The 13,916-nt window shown below is 35.9% G+C and overlaps 2 protein-coding genes across 2 annotated transcripts; both read right to left on the bottom strand.

Annotated features, from left to right (window-relative positions):
* Positions 1-676: 676 nt before the first annotated feature.
* LOC9324143 (putative G-type lectin S-receptor-like serine/threonine-protein kinase At1g61610) lies at positions 677-4,021 on the bottom strand. The gene is made up of 7 exons (XM_002888034.2): positions 2,599-4,021; positions 2,381-2,491; positions 2,088-2,305; positions 1,785-1,995; positions 1,464-1,701; positions 1,231-1,378; positions 677-1,088 (listed from the first exon to the last, which is right to left on the bottom strand). Exons 1-7 carry the CDS (start codon positions 3,899-3,901, stop codon positions 780-782), a joined length of 2,538 nt encoding a protein of 845 aa, XP_002888080.1. The 5' UTR covers positions 3,902-4,021; the 3' UTR covers positions 677-779.
* A 6,701-nt stretch (positions 4,022-10,722) lies between these two features.
* On the bottom strand, positions 10,723-12,522 carry LOC9324144. The gene is made up of 2 exons (XM_002888035.2): positions 11,941-12,522; positions 10,723-11,795 (listed from the first exon to the last, which is right to left on the bottom strand). Exons 1-2 carry the CDS (start codon positions 12,261-12,263, stop codon positions 10,874-10,876), a joined length of 1,245 nt encoding a protein of 414 aa, XP_002888081.1. The 5' UTR covers positions 12,264-12,522; the 3' UTR covers positions 10,723-10,873.
* Positions 12,523-13,916: the final 1,394 nt, after the last annotated feature.

The raw sequence follows: 13,916 nt of genomic DNA on the forward strand, positions 1-13,916 counted from the left end.
ATTGTTTGCCCTAAGGCTCCCAAATATATTGGGCCGGGGCTGAAGATTAGTTGCCCAATTTATATTATGAAGCAAAACATTTTTTTGGTCCATCATAAAAACTCATTAAAATAATTAACAAAATATTGGAGTGTATAGGCTCAAAGTTGGTACTTTTAAAGGGGAAACTACCCTATTGCAATAATTTTTTAAAAAATTATTGTATAGATCAACCTAAAACTCTTGTTTCATGAGATTTAGTTTAGAACCAAACCTTTTAGCAAGTCTGCGTGCTCGAAAGAACAACAATTTACATGGGAACATGTATGTTCTATGAACATGAATTGATTATAGAAATATGATTTGTAAATAAGGTTTAGAAACCCCAAGATTTTTTATTTAATTTTGTGCTACCTTCCTACGATTAATTCTTTCAAATATACAAATAAGGAAAAGATTTGTACTAGCTTTTTTCCATTACTTGGTACTCTCAAATAGCCAATCGCCAATCGCCACGTCCTCCTTAATTTTAGTTAGAAATGTGACCCAAACAAAAAAAAAACAACTAGTGTACAAATCCGATTTGTTTTTTATCGTCAATTAATGTACAAATCCGATTGTGTCAGTATGTATTATAATATTTTTAACGAAGATTTTAGTTATGTAAAAATGTTTTTTTTTTTTTTTTTTGTCAAAGTTATGTAAAAATGTTGAAAAGTGAAAACTATGGAGGAAAGACTTCGAGACAAAATGAATAGTCAAAGAGCGTAGGGGAAGATTAATAACTTATGGTCAATGAGTCATCTACCAACAATTGTTGTGAAAGTAACATCGTTGACCGATGCAACATCATGACCGTCCAAGTTGAGTTCAATCTCACCGGAGTTCAAGAACGAGTGGAAGGTCGGTTGTCTCGGACGTGGAAGTTCACTGGTTCTACTCTCCAACATCAATAAAACAGAACCAATGTTTGGTCGGTGAATGACCGAGTCTTGTGTACACAACATCCCTACGTGGATGCATCTCATCGCTTCCGTTACGTCTCTAGTGTCCTTCACAGTTGGATCTATCAGCTCTTTTGTCTTTCCTTGGCTCCATAAATGCCACGCCTGAGTTTGATTTTCCGTTTGGAACATTAGTAACATAAAAACAAAAAAATCAGAACCGTTAACAAATCATAAATTAGGTTGATCTCACACCTATGAATTTCAATTAGACCAGAAAATTTCCGGTTAAAGAAAATATACTTACATAACCGATGAGACTTCCATGTTCAGACCCTCGAAAGCTAAGGTTTTTTCTTCCACTCACAATCTCCAATATCAACACTCCAAAGCTATACACATCTGATTTCTCAGAGAATATCCCTTCCATTGCATACTCCGGAGCCATATAACCACTTCACATGTTCAACATCAAAATCATTATAAACTGAAACTGTTTCATATTGTTTATACAAGAGAGAAAGAGGTTTGTTTAGTTACTATGTGCCGACGACTCGGATCGTGTTGGCCTGGTCTTGTCGGTAGTTGAAGATCCTAGCCATACCGAAATCTGAAATCTTTGGATTCATTTCCGTGTCTAGCAAGATATTGCTAGCTTTTAGGTCACGGTGAATGATCTTTAGTCTTGAGTCTCTATGTAAGTAAAGTAATCCCCTCGCAATTCCTCCAATGATCTCCCATCGTTTTCTCCAGTCCAAACTTCCTCGTTTACTCTCATCTGTGTAGAGACATCTATTTTATACTCAAACCGCAAAATTTCAGAACATGTTTATCGAAATTGTTTAGTAAAAGAACCAATACCAAAAAGGAAGCGATCCAAACTCTTGTTTGGTAAGTATTCATAGAGAAGCATTTTCTCGTTGTCTTCAATGCAACATCCCAGTAATCTAACAAGATTTCGATGCTGAAGTTTCGCGATTAGTAAGATCTCGTTCTTGAATTCCTCTAGCCCTTGCTTAGATTTCCCGGATAGTCTCTTCACCGCAATCTCTCTTCCTTCTGAAAAGTTTCCCTGTCCAGACATAAAACATAAGTTTTTGCAGACAGAGCAAATTTTTGTTATCCAATATTATTGTCAAGAAAATTCATTTTCAATTGATTTACCTTATATACAGTACCGAATCCGCCATGTCCTAGTTTGTTTTCTTCAGCGAAATCTCCTGTTGCTAAGGCTACGCTGTCGTAACTGAAAATTGGCAAATCGGGTGTGTCAACTTGATCCCCTACTAGAAGTTTGATCGGCGAGCTTGAGGACTTCACCGAGTAATCACTGCTCTCTCTGATATCAGAAACTGGAAGATCTTTCTTCTTCCAAAAGAAAGCTGCAGATATGAAGTAATTGACAGTCTCAGCAGTTAATTCTTTGAAACTATACTATATGCTAATAGAGACTTTACCTTTGAGACTTTTCTTGAACTTCCATAAGATCCAAATGCATAATCCTAGTAAGAATGCACCTATAACACTGAAAATAATTATCCAAAGTTTTGATTTTTCTTTTCCACCTCCTGTATACACAACAAAAGAAACCAAAACAGTTAAAGATACAGATTTCAGATTAGATATTTCTAAATCTCTTAAAATGTTTCATGATAGCTCAAATATTTTTACAAACCTAGTTCAGAACCCGCTAGCCGGATGTTGATAAAGTTTCCACCGCGTTTAAAATGCTCCATATCGATCAAATCATGGGTCCAAATCATGCATCCGATCCCTAATACAACCGCATAAGCCTTACACGAACAGTTTCTTGCGCATACATCTTTACAGGTCTCTGAGTTGTTATGTAAAACAACTGATCCAAAATCAGGCACCTTAATTCCCTTAAGTACCTTAAACCCATCTTCTTGATCCGCAACCACACTCTGATTACAGTTCAACTGAACTCTTCTCTTGCAGCCACCTGAGAAATCCTTGTTGTTCCATTGATCCTGATGAACAGGCTCAAACCCATCAATGCAACTGCATTTACCGGAATCAAACTCCTTGCTATCATCACATACACTATAATTACCACAACGGTTATACTTCTCACATTCCGTGCTCGGTTTCCATTGAAGCAATGTCCAGTTCTTGGCATCCTTATTCCATCTATACTGCTCTTCTACGCCATCAAACCTAATCCAAAACCTCAAGAAATCGGAACTATCTGAGGCAACATACGTGAAGTACACGCTACCATCTCGATCCGGAGGAGAGAGCTTAAACCCGTAAATATAATTCGTGAAACGGAACATATCCGGTATACCCGTAAAGATAGCTGAATTCCACGGTCCGCTACGCCATTTCCTCTTTTCCCCTTCCCAAATCACAATCTCTAGTGCTCCAACAGGATCGATGCCCATTGAATACTTTCCTGGTGAAGGATCATTCTCGGATTTCCACGGGGTAAAAGCCCGATTTTCTCCATGCGAAGGATTCACCCGAACCCTCATACCGGGCAAGAAAGTGTCGGTTGGATTGTTAAAACTCTCCCAATACCATTTGCCTCTATCTGAGTCTGAAAACAGAACCAAATCCCCTGTTTTCAACAGAACAGCAACAGTGTTGTTTGACTCGGGCTTAGCATTTGTAGACCAAATGGTGTCGTTTTGCCCATTGACGACCACCAAATTCCCATCATCTGCAATCTTCAAAGCTCCCTTGTGATCCAACAATGGCTTCTCTCGATTCGCAACCCAGACAACTGTTCGAGGTTCGATGTTCTTGTACCATATTCCGACATACCTGAAAGTAGAATCTTTGGGGCTGAAGAATCCAAGCTCGAAGCTTTCATCCTCGCTGACAAGTGAGTCTCCATCTCGTATCGTGTGGTTTCTGGTGATTGAGTTGCTTGTGGAGCAAGATACGTTGGTACATAGTTGAAGCAAAATCAAAAGGGTCGTCACCAAAGTAAGGTTTCTGTAAAATTCTGCCATATTTGAGATGATTTGGATCTTCAGAGATCTTTAAACGACGAGAAGGAAAATAAAGAAAAGAACAAAAAAAGTGGCTGTTGAATTTTCATGTAGACTAGTTGGTCTTTCTCAATTTAACGACTTCTATATTCCTTTTTACATATAAATATACATAAAAGGAGAAAAGTCTTCTTTTAAATTGAGGAAATTAGTGGAAATTATCTCCAAAAATATACCAACGACAGAAAAAGACAACCGGCGAATTCATGTTGACAAGTGACAAGAACATGAATTTTTCACGTTTTATTTAGACTTTTGATTATATAATGCAAAATTGTGACTAGTAAGGCAAGACATGGATATATGATATCAATTGGTTTTGTTATCTCTTATTGAGAATACGACCTTCTTCATTTGGGTGGCTGAGAACATTTCCTTTTTTTTTTTTTTTTTTTCTGAAGTCTTTATAGTTTATAGTACAATACTACTGGAGATAGACATATGGTGTTTGGATCCATGGAGTAACTATACATGTATGCAGATCCGTCTAAAACTGTGATATCCATGAGTTTTTGATATGGATTTGCATCCGTTAAAAAAAAAAGAAAAAAAATAGATAGCTATATATTCCAAATAAAAAATTAAAAATAATTAGCTATATATTTGAAATATTAAATTAAAAATAAATTTCGAATTGATTTTAAAATTATTTTCTATATTAAGGATATTTGCAATACATAAAAATCAGTGTTTTTAAATCCGACCCAGATAGTGAACCGGACTACCTTCTGGGTCACCGGGTTACTGGGTCAACTGGGTTCGACCACGGGTCAATTGATTAAAATATATTTAATATTTAAAGATATTATATAGTTTTTATAAATATAAAAATAAAATATTCAAACTATATTTACAAAATATGTAGTCTAACAATAATAATAAAGTGATTCAAATTAAATTTTTAAATCCAAGTAAAAGTCTAAAACCGTAACAAATATTAATATAGTAGGAGATCGTCAATGACGGAAATAAACTAATATACCATCGCGAATTCAAAACAACTAACAGGGCCGACCCTGGGCTAAAGCTAGTAAAGCCCTTGCTTTAGGCGCTAAAACATATATATAGATTGAGAGGGCATCAATTTCTTAAGATAACTGGTAGTGCAGTGGTTGACGCTTTATTAATTGTTCCTCTTGTGCCTAGTTCAATCCTCAAAACTGTCATTTTTTTATTTTTTTTTAAAATAAATGGGCAAGGACTTTGGTTTTGCTTTGGGCAACAATATCTATTGGGCCGGCCCTGAACTAATCTCGGTTATTTCTTCTTAGACGGTACAGTGAAGTTTCATCAAAATCTAAAGGAACGACAAGGTAATTCCCCCCCAAAACTTTCGTATAACATCACTTCCACTCAAAGTTTCACACTCTCTCTATTTTTCCCCAGAATCATAGTTCTACAATTATTTCTCCCTAGATATAAAGTTAAAAACCTATTTCAACATAAAATGAAAGTTCAAAACTAATTTTCACATAAAGTTGGGTTGATGTTGGTTTACTGTAGACTAATCTTGTTTTAACCAACATAAACAAACTTAAACCAAACCTAAACAAATTTAACTCGAAACCCAAACCCGATTAAATACCCAAATCATAAACTCCCTCAACTTATAAATGTCCCCATATCAAAAACCCTTCCTCACGAAACCAAAACCTGCAAGTTCATTGATCTTCGTCGATGTCAGTTCTAGAGAGCGAGATGAACGATGTTTCTATTGATGAGGAACCCGATGATGAAAATCTAGAAGACCAAACCGCACGAAATGATTTCAACATCGAGCAAGCAGTAATCGAATTCATTGATGACCGTGTATTCGTCACGATGTCATTCCCGACAGTGACAGTGATGAAGACGATGATGTTGAACGTCGGAGAGATCGTAACGAGATCAGACGTGGTGATGGAAATTTGTACATGGACCAAGTGTTCTACAATAAAATTGCGTTTAAAGAAGCTGTCCTCGACTACGCTCTTCGATCAGGTAGGAATATCAGGCAGTACAGGTATGATAAAACAAAGCTTGGGTATCGTTGTAATGTTGATGGTTGCGGATGGCGTATTTATTGCTCTGTTAGTTCTAAGTCTGATAAGTGGCAAGTTACAAGATTTATTGAAAAGCATAGTTGTACCGTTAATGGGGAATGTGAGATGATTAGAGTGCCAGTGATTGCAAGATTGTTTCTTGACAAGATCCGGGATGAACCTGTTTACTTTATGCCAATGAAGATTGAAGAACTGATAATGGAAAAATGGAAGATTAGTGTATCAAGGCCTCAATGCCAAGATGCTAGGCTTAAAGCTTTGAAATGGATTGATAAAGAATATGATGAGCAATTTGCACGGATTAGAGATTTTGGTGCTGAGATAGAAGAATCAAATCCTGGTTCTACGGTGGAAATTGATACGCTGACAAATGAGAATGGTGAGAATGAATTCAATAGATTCTATGTGTGTTTTGACAGTCTTAGAAGAACATGGAAGGAAACATGTAGGCCAATATTAGGAGTAGATGGCTGTTTCTTGAGAGGAAAAACCAAAGGTCAGTTGTTGGTAGCTTTAGGGCGAGATGCGGACAACGCTATATATCCAGTGGCATGGGGTGTTGTCCAAGTGGAGAATGGCCCTAATTGGTTGTGGTTTGTGAACAAGATTAAAGATGATTTAGGATTAAAAGATGGTGAAGGATACATATTGGTCTCGGATCGTCAAAAGGTGTGAATGTTTGTATTAATTACTACTTTGTTTTCTACTATGTTTTCTCTGCTTTAACTTGTGGTTCTGTTACAGGGATTGATTAGAGCTGTGGAGATAGAGTTACCCCAGATTGAACATAGGATGTGTGTGAGACACATATATGGAAATTTAAAGGCAAATCATGGTAAGAAATCACAGATGAAGCCTTTTATCTGGAATCTAGCATGGAGTTACAATGAGGCTGAGTATAGAGAAAACCTAGAGAAATTGAAGCAATATGATATGGGTGTTTATGAGGATGTGATGAAGTCGAACCCAATGAGTTGGTGTAGAGCTTTCTACAAAATTGGCCACTATGTTGAAGATGTTGAGAACAACTCCACAGAATCATTTAACAATACGATAGTCAAAGCAAGAGAGAAGCCACTGGTGCCTATGTTAGAAATGATTGCTCGACTTGCAATGGTACGTATTGCCAAAAGAAGTGTTAAATCTCATGATCACAAGGGTTTATGTACACCATATGTGGAAGCATATCTTGCAAAAGAGCTTGAAGATGCTGTAGAAGTTAAGGTTCACAGAAGTATAAATAAAATGTTTTTAGCTATGTTGTCTGGTTGTTCTTACCGTGTGAGTTTGAATCAGAGGACTTGTAGCTGTAGGAAATGGGAGATCACAGGAATCCCATGTGTACATGCATATGGTGTTATCCTTAAGTTGAAACTTAAAGCCGAGGATTACGTCTGCCACTGGTTTCGTACAGCCCAGTGGAAGAGGAACTACACAGAGGGTCTAGTTCCATTAAGAGGTGCAAGGTTTTGGCCTGTTGGAACAGCTCCTCTAGTGCATCCACCTCCTGAGCCTCCACAGCCTGGTAGGAAAAAAAAGAGTAAGAAGGTGAAAAGAAAGAAAGGAAAAAATGAGTCTCCTTTAAAGAAGCAACCAAAGCTTCTGAAACGAGTTATGCATTGTGGGGTATGTGGTGCGGCTAATCACAACTCTAGGTTTCATAAGAAGAAGAAAGAGGTTTGTGTTTCATTATCTAATGTGTCTATATACTATGTTTTATATGCTTTGTTTAACTTATTTTATTTGTGTTGTTACTACAGGTTCCTCATGGTGAACCTTCTCAAGGAACTGTCACGCAGGAAATGAGCTTGAACTGAGCTTGGAGGGAGGGTAGAAGAAGCTTTTGGTCTATTTTTTTGTAAAAGCTTTTGGTCTGTTTTAAGGGTCTATTTTTCATTCTTCTCAACTATTCTTTGTTATGTTATTGGTCTGAGACAAAATATGCATATTGAATGCAATTTTAACTTCCATTTTCTCTTTTTTTTTTTTTTCTGTTGAATGCATTTTTTTCAGTAACATCATTAGATCACAATCGAATCAACCAAGCATTTTATTAACCAATCAAGATCTTACAACATAGAATAATAACAACCATCCATTTCTTCAAACTTGGTCACAATGTTCTGTCTCGCTCACGATGCTTTTTACAAGTCTCTTGTTCACAGATTCGGGTTTAATTCTCAATGGAGCTCCGACCAAACTTGGGAATGGAGTATTGGTTCCTCGTTACATTTTGGGAGATTCTTCTCTTCCTTTATTGTCTTCGCTTGTGACACCTATGGGTTTTTTGGTTTCGTATCGGGTTTACGTCGTCAACCCAGTAAACCAACCATTATGTGAAGATATGTATCGAATTTTAGATTTGGGGAGAAATAATTTTAGAACTTTGATTCTGGGGAGAGAGAGAGAGAGAGAGAGTGAAACTTTGGGTGGAAGTGGTGCTATACGAAAGTTATGGGGGGAATACATCGTCATCCCAAATCTAAAACATCAAATGAGTTTAAAAATTAAAAAAAAATTCTAAAAATAACTAAATAGAGTCTAAAATTCTATATTTTATTACAAAATCAAATGATATTTTTAAAACCTATACCCAGCCGGTTCAACCGGTTCACTGGGTCGCGGGTTAATAGCGGATTTTTGTGGGTTTTTGCGGTTTTGAAATTGGCGGATATTAGCACTAAACCCAAACCGGAAAAGTGTATGGGTCGTAGGTTAACGGGTCGGACCGGGCGGTTCGGTTCGGACGTGAAAACACTGATAAAAATACTGATGTAGAAATTAGAATGAGAATCAATACTGGGGCACGACAGAACAATTTCTTTTTTGTATGAGTCCATAAAACTATTGGTGAAGAAAAAATGTAAATTCTAATAGAGTTACGTTTCACCTTACAAAACGCAAGTATGGAAATATGCATAATTCAAATATTATGTTGAATCTTACATAAATCTTACGTTTTATGTAAGTAAATTCTATTCAAACGAAGCACAAGTTCCGCTTGCGCAGATTCACTCATTCACACGAGTATGAGGAAGCAAATTATATTTTCCGACAGTGACATAACACTGGCGAACGCATGACTTTCGGAGAATTGCCCCACACCACTTATTACTCCTCTAAGTCCGAGTTTGGTACAAACCCATTTTAAACATGGCTTTATCAGTTGCTTATTTTTATTTTTATTTTTAATAATATTTCAGCAAATTTGGTAAAAATATGGTGGCTAAACCTTAAATAAATTGTGTGTTTTTTGCATTTGATTTAAACAAATAATGTGATTTCATATCAAACAGTGTGAGATTGGTTAAAATAACATGATATTTGTTAAAAAGACGAGTAAATTTTAAGTATCGTTTTGGTCCATCCAAAAGAGAGAATAAGAGTTTTAAGTATGAAATTAAAACTCCAACAATGGCATTCACAAATGGTATTTTGTGAATGTCAATATGTCTGTTATACATGTATGATATTTTAAGAACAATTCTTGGGTTCACCCCTCTGTCATACATGTATGATATTTTAAGAACAATTCTTGGGTTCACCCCTAGGAGTAAACCCTTGTATTCACCTATTTTGGTTTTAACCAATCATTATGCCATGTCATATATCATTTAAATAGAAATTAAAAATTAAACAAACAAATAAAATAAATTAAGAAATAAAATCATTAACAAAAAAAATTAGGTTACGGAATCACCTTTGAGAAAAAGTGAAGACAGGGAAAGTGACGACCGTGGTTCTTCCTCTTGTTGGATTCGGAAGAGAAAACGTGAAGACATTCATTTCGAACGGGACGATGGTTATGTTCGGTTGGATTCGGAAATGATCGGAAACGAATTAGAGAGGTTTTGGTCTATAAGTCGATTAGGTGTAGTCGTGTAGAGTTCGTATGTTATTTATGAAGGTTGTTGTGTTGGTCATAAAGGTTACGTGCACTAGCTAATGGAGGTTTCTATAGATTGATAAATTTCAGTTTCTGTTAATTCTGTACATATCTGCCATTGCTTGCCCGCTTGGTTTTCTAGTTCTGTTAGGCTCTCTTATACACTTGAAGTTTGTTGGCATTTGAGTTCCATCTGCTTTCTTCGTCTTACTTGAGTAGTTGGGTTAGGAAGTTAAGAGACTAAATCACAGCCTTACCTTTGGCATAATTTGACAAATCTTGAACCAAATTTCAAATGTCTTGTATATAATGAGAATCACAATTTTTTCCTTTGTCAAGATGATAAAAAGGACGATCAGCAAGACTTCAAGAGTGATGTAAGCTATTTATCATGTGTTCTTTTTGGAGTTAAGTCTTAAATATAAAAAGGGGAAAATCTTGATGTGTGTATTATGACATGTATTGTTTTAGATTATGATAGTGTTTCACATGAAATGCTAATAGGAACTTACATGAATCCTGCAACACTCTTTACTCCCTCTATTCATATGAAGTAATGTTTTCTGGATATTGATATGATGTTCTGTTTGTTCATATTGCATTGATGATGCATAATGAATCTCAAATGAAGAGAGCCGTAACCTAAGTTTTTTATTTGTTTGTTTAATTTTATTTTTTTAATTTATTTTATTTGTTTGTTTAGTTTTTAATTTCTATCTAAATGATATATGACATGGCATAATGATTGGTTAAAACTAAAGCGGGTGAATACAATGGTGAACCCAAGAATTGTTCATATTTTAATAAACAGATTGTTATTTCGGCTTGAGAGTCTCTTTTCATAAGTTATAAAGTAGAGTTATAATCTGTTGGCCGAGTTTCTTTTTTGTTTCCATCATCACACTATAGAGTAAAGATTTAGGAAGAAGTACTACATTTTGTAAAACATAATCCATAAGCAGGTCCCAGGCTTAGGACTTTAATTACATAGAGGAAGAGTTATAGTTACTCCCAGTTACATCTAAGTCTATTAGTATGTCTAAATACACATTTAACCAACAAAACTCCATCTGCTCTTCTCAGCCCAAAACTCTCCACCAACACATAACACCCAAATCTCCTCCAATCTCTTCTAGAAATCCTAATTGGTTCATCTCTCTCCACTCTCACCACCTTCCTTCCTCCACCCACCCACCCTCCTTCCTCCATTACTCTTCTCATCCTTTCTACCACCACAAAACTCAGCCCCACCGGAGAACTTACACCCCTTTTCCTCCTCCTCTCCCCCGGTCCCCGTGGACCTTGAACTTGCCTATACCAATGAAATCCTCCATGCCCTTCTTTCTCCCCCTTAACCGCCTCCATACCCTTCACATAGTTGGCCTCTCTCACGACGTTCGCCTCTACGCTCACCACTTCTTCTTCGTTGTCATCATTGTTTTCGTCAATATTGTTGTGGGCGTCATTGTTTTCACAATGATAGATCCGTTCCCAGTATTGGGATAGTGTGATCCTATAGAACATTGACTTCCTCATTTGGTAACTTAAACTACAATTCTCCTTCACAAACATAAACGGGCAATACCATTCTCCTACTATCACGCTCCCTGACCGAATTGTAGAGACTGGGAATCCGAATGCAGGGAGACGGGCTCTTAGCTCATCGTCTAGGCCTAGAGCTTCTCTAGGTCTCCTCGGATGTAGGCTCCTCGAGGTTCGCAGCTCCCATCCTTTCTTCTTGAGAAATGAAGGCGGTGTACCATCTGGTGCCACTGATTTCCCAAAGAACGTCCGGTCGTGATGCCGGTTGATCTTAACCGTCTGATATATGTTTCTTGGATCCAAAGGTTTAGGTTTCTTGTCATGCAAGATATCTGGAAAACAACATACCCCTTTCTCTATCTCCCTAGAACACACGGAAACTTTCCTGCAAAGAAAAACAGAGAAGAGTTCTCAACACTAATTCCTTAATCTTCTTCCTTTTTTAATCACTAAAACACTAAAGACACACCTGATCAAATCTTAAATAAAGCCTTATAACTTATAATCTCTCGTGTTTTTTGGGATCTTACCCTTTGTATCTGCCTCTAGCGTGAACGACGTAGTACCGATTTGAAGACAATGGTTGATCGAGAGCCGGTATGAACAAGACCTTCTTAACCGAAGTCTCTCTGTTACCAGAACTGTCTAAGTGAACAACTGATAAGATCTTGTCTTGAGGTAACGGAAGCTTCTCGATTTTTGTCCTCGTACACATCCCGAAACAGAACGTGTCCTCTGTTTCGGCTTCTTCATCTGTTATAACTAGAACACCGGAAAACGGACCTTCCGGTGACTCCTCCGAGAGCGTCTTCTGATATTTTCTGAACTGCGACAATGTCCTTGTCACGTACATTTTTTTGTTCTTGAGTTGTTAGAGAATTAGAGTGAGTTATGATAAGGTTTTAGTATCAATGTGAGGGATTTTATTAAAGAATTTTAACAATTTTGGGGGTGTAAATGACGAGATTATAAAGTAGTTGGGTGGCTCAATGTAACTTTTTATAATGGAGGGTAAAGTTGTGTAATTTAAGTGTTTGCTGATTGGCAAGTCTTTAACTTTGTTTTATAAAAGAAAATATAAAAAGATAAAGCTATAACAGTCACATTCCACTCTCAATTCTAAGTTAATTTTCTACTATATAAACTTTACGGCTAAGATTTTCTTTTCTTTTCAAATATTTCAGATTTATTTGGGATTTTGTCTCTCATTTATTGATGGTTTATGTTTAATTATCGGTTAAAATAAATTATTTTAATTTAAAAACAATTATGCTAAGCAAATAAAATTGTGGAGATACCTGTAGCCTGTAGCCACTCATGTGCATAGCTTTTGACATAGTGGAGAACGAAAGAGATGATAAAAAGAGGAATAAAGAAAGAAAGGAATAAAGCTATATAAAAGAAATTTGTCTTAATAAATAAAGAAAGTTCTTATGAGCATATAAGATAGTAGATTTAAAATATTTTGGATAAGACAAACAATTTAAGGTGTAAAAAGTGAACCAAATTTTCCCTACGATATTCTTAGCGTAAATTTAAAATACAGATGATGTTTTACATTTTACAATACACACGTCTACTTTGGTCTAACCTTATAAACTAAAAATCATATTTGATAACCAAGACCGTCTTTCTAAAAACTATTCCATAAAGTTCATTGGTCTAACCTCCTAGCTCTCACACACTTAAGCCATCAACTGCACATACTATATGCTCCTACAAAATATTCAAGAGATGAGGACAAATACATACTCTCGTGCGTTTTCTAGATCACTAGATGGTTTATGGAAGCATTCATCTTGACATTCGATAACATATGATTACTATCAATCTATCATATTCAGTCCTTGTTACAAACACTTGTTATCTTATCATATCCCATTACTTTCGTTTGTTCTACGCCTTCATAATTTTTACCATATATATATATATATATATACCATACCTATATATATGGCTATACCTTAATCATAAGACACAATTATGAACCATATCTAACCATGAAATTATGCAGATATGTTACGGAATTTGAGATTGTTTATGTGCTAGAAGAAAAAAGATATTTTTAAAACACCACATCTAATACTAACTTCTTTTTTTCCTAATACCAACATTATCTATCAATTAAATTGTAAACTTAATATAGATTTTTTAGGTTATCCCCGTCTGAGTTTTTTGTGTTATCCAATGCCTGAAATATATTTTAATAAGCCGGAATAGAATAAGCCAATAGTTTTGAAAAGGTGGAGCAGGAAGAAGCGTAATAGAAATGATAAAGTTTTATTATTTAGTAGACAATATTTTTGCATACATCATCCGTTATCTCACATTAACTGCTCCTATGATATTTCACATGAAATAATCTCTATATTATTAAAAGAGAAGTACAAATGTAAATGGGTCGGGTCAAAATCAGAAAATTGACCCGAAATTCTGAAATCGGATCTTTGAAATTTTTTTAGAATACAAATTCGAATTAATAATTAAAAATCAAACTAAAATCAAA

The sequence above is a fragment of the Arabidopsis lyrata genome (genome assembly GCF_000004255.2).
Source record: "Arabidopsis lyrata subsp. lyrata unplaced genomic scaffold ARALYscaffold_2, whole genome shotgun sequence".
Taxonomy (NCBI): Eukaryota; Viridiplantae; Streptophyta; class Magnoliopsida; order Brassicales; family Brassicaceae; genus Arabidopsis; species Arabidopsis lyrata.

Bases quoted from the DNA above. Each gene is read 5' to 3' on its own strand.
- LOC9324143 (XM_002888034.2), bottom strand. From the start codon at position 3,901: ATGGCAGAATTTTACAGAAACCTTACTTTGGTGACGACCCTTTTGATT. The intron at 1,996-2,087 runs GTAAATCAATTG...ATGTCTGGACAG, and splicing joins GATTCGGTACTGTATATAAG to GGAAACTTTTCAGAAGGAAG. The intron at 1,379-1,463 runs GTAACTAAACAA...GAACATGTGAAG, and splicing joins ATCCGAGTCGTCGGCACATA to TGGTTATATGGCTCCGGAGT.
- LOC9324144 (XM_002888035.2), bottom strand. From the start codon at position 12,263: ATGTACGTGACAAGGACATTGTCGCAGTTCAGAAAATATCAGAAGACG. The intron at 11,796-11,940 runs GTAAGATCCCAA...TTTTCTTTGCAG, and splicing joins GCTAGAGGCAGATACAAAGG to GAAAGTTTCCGTGTGTTCTA.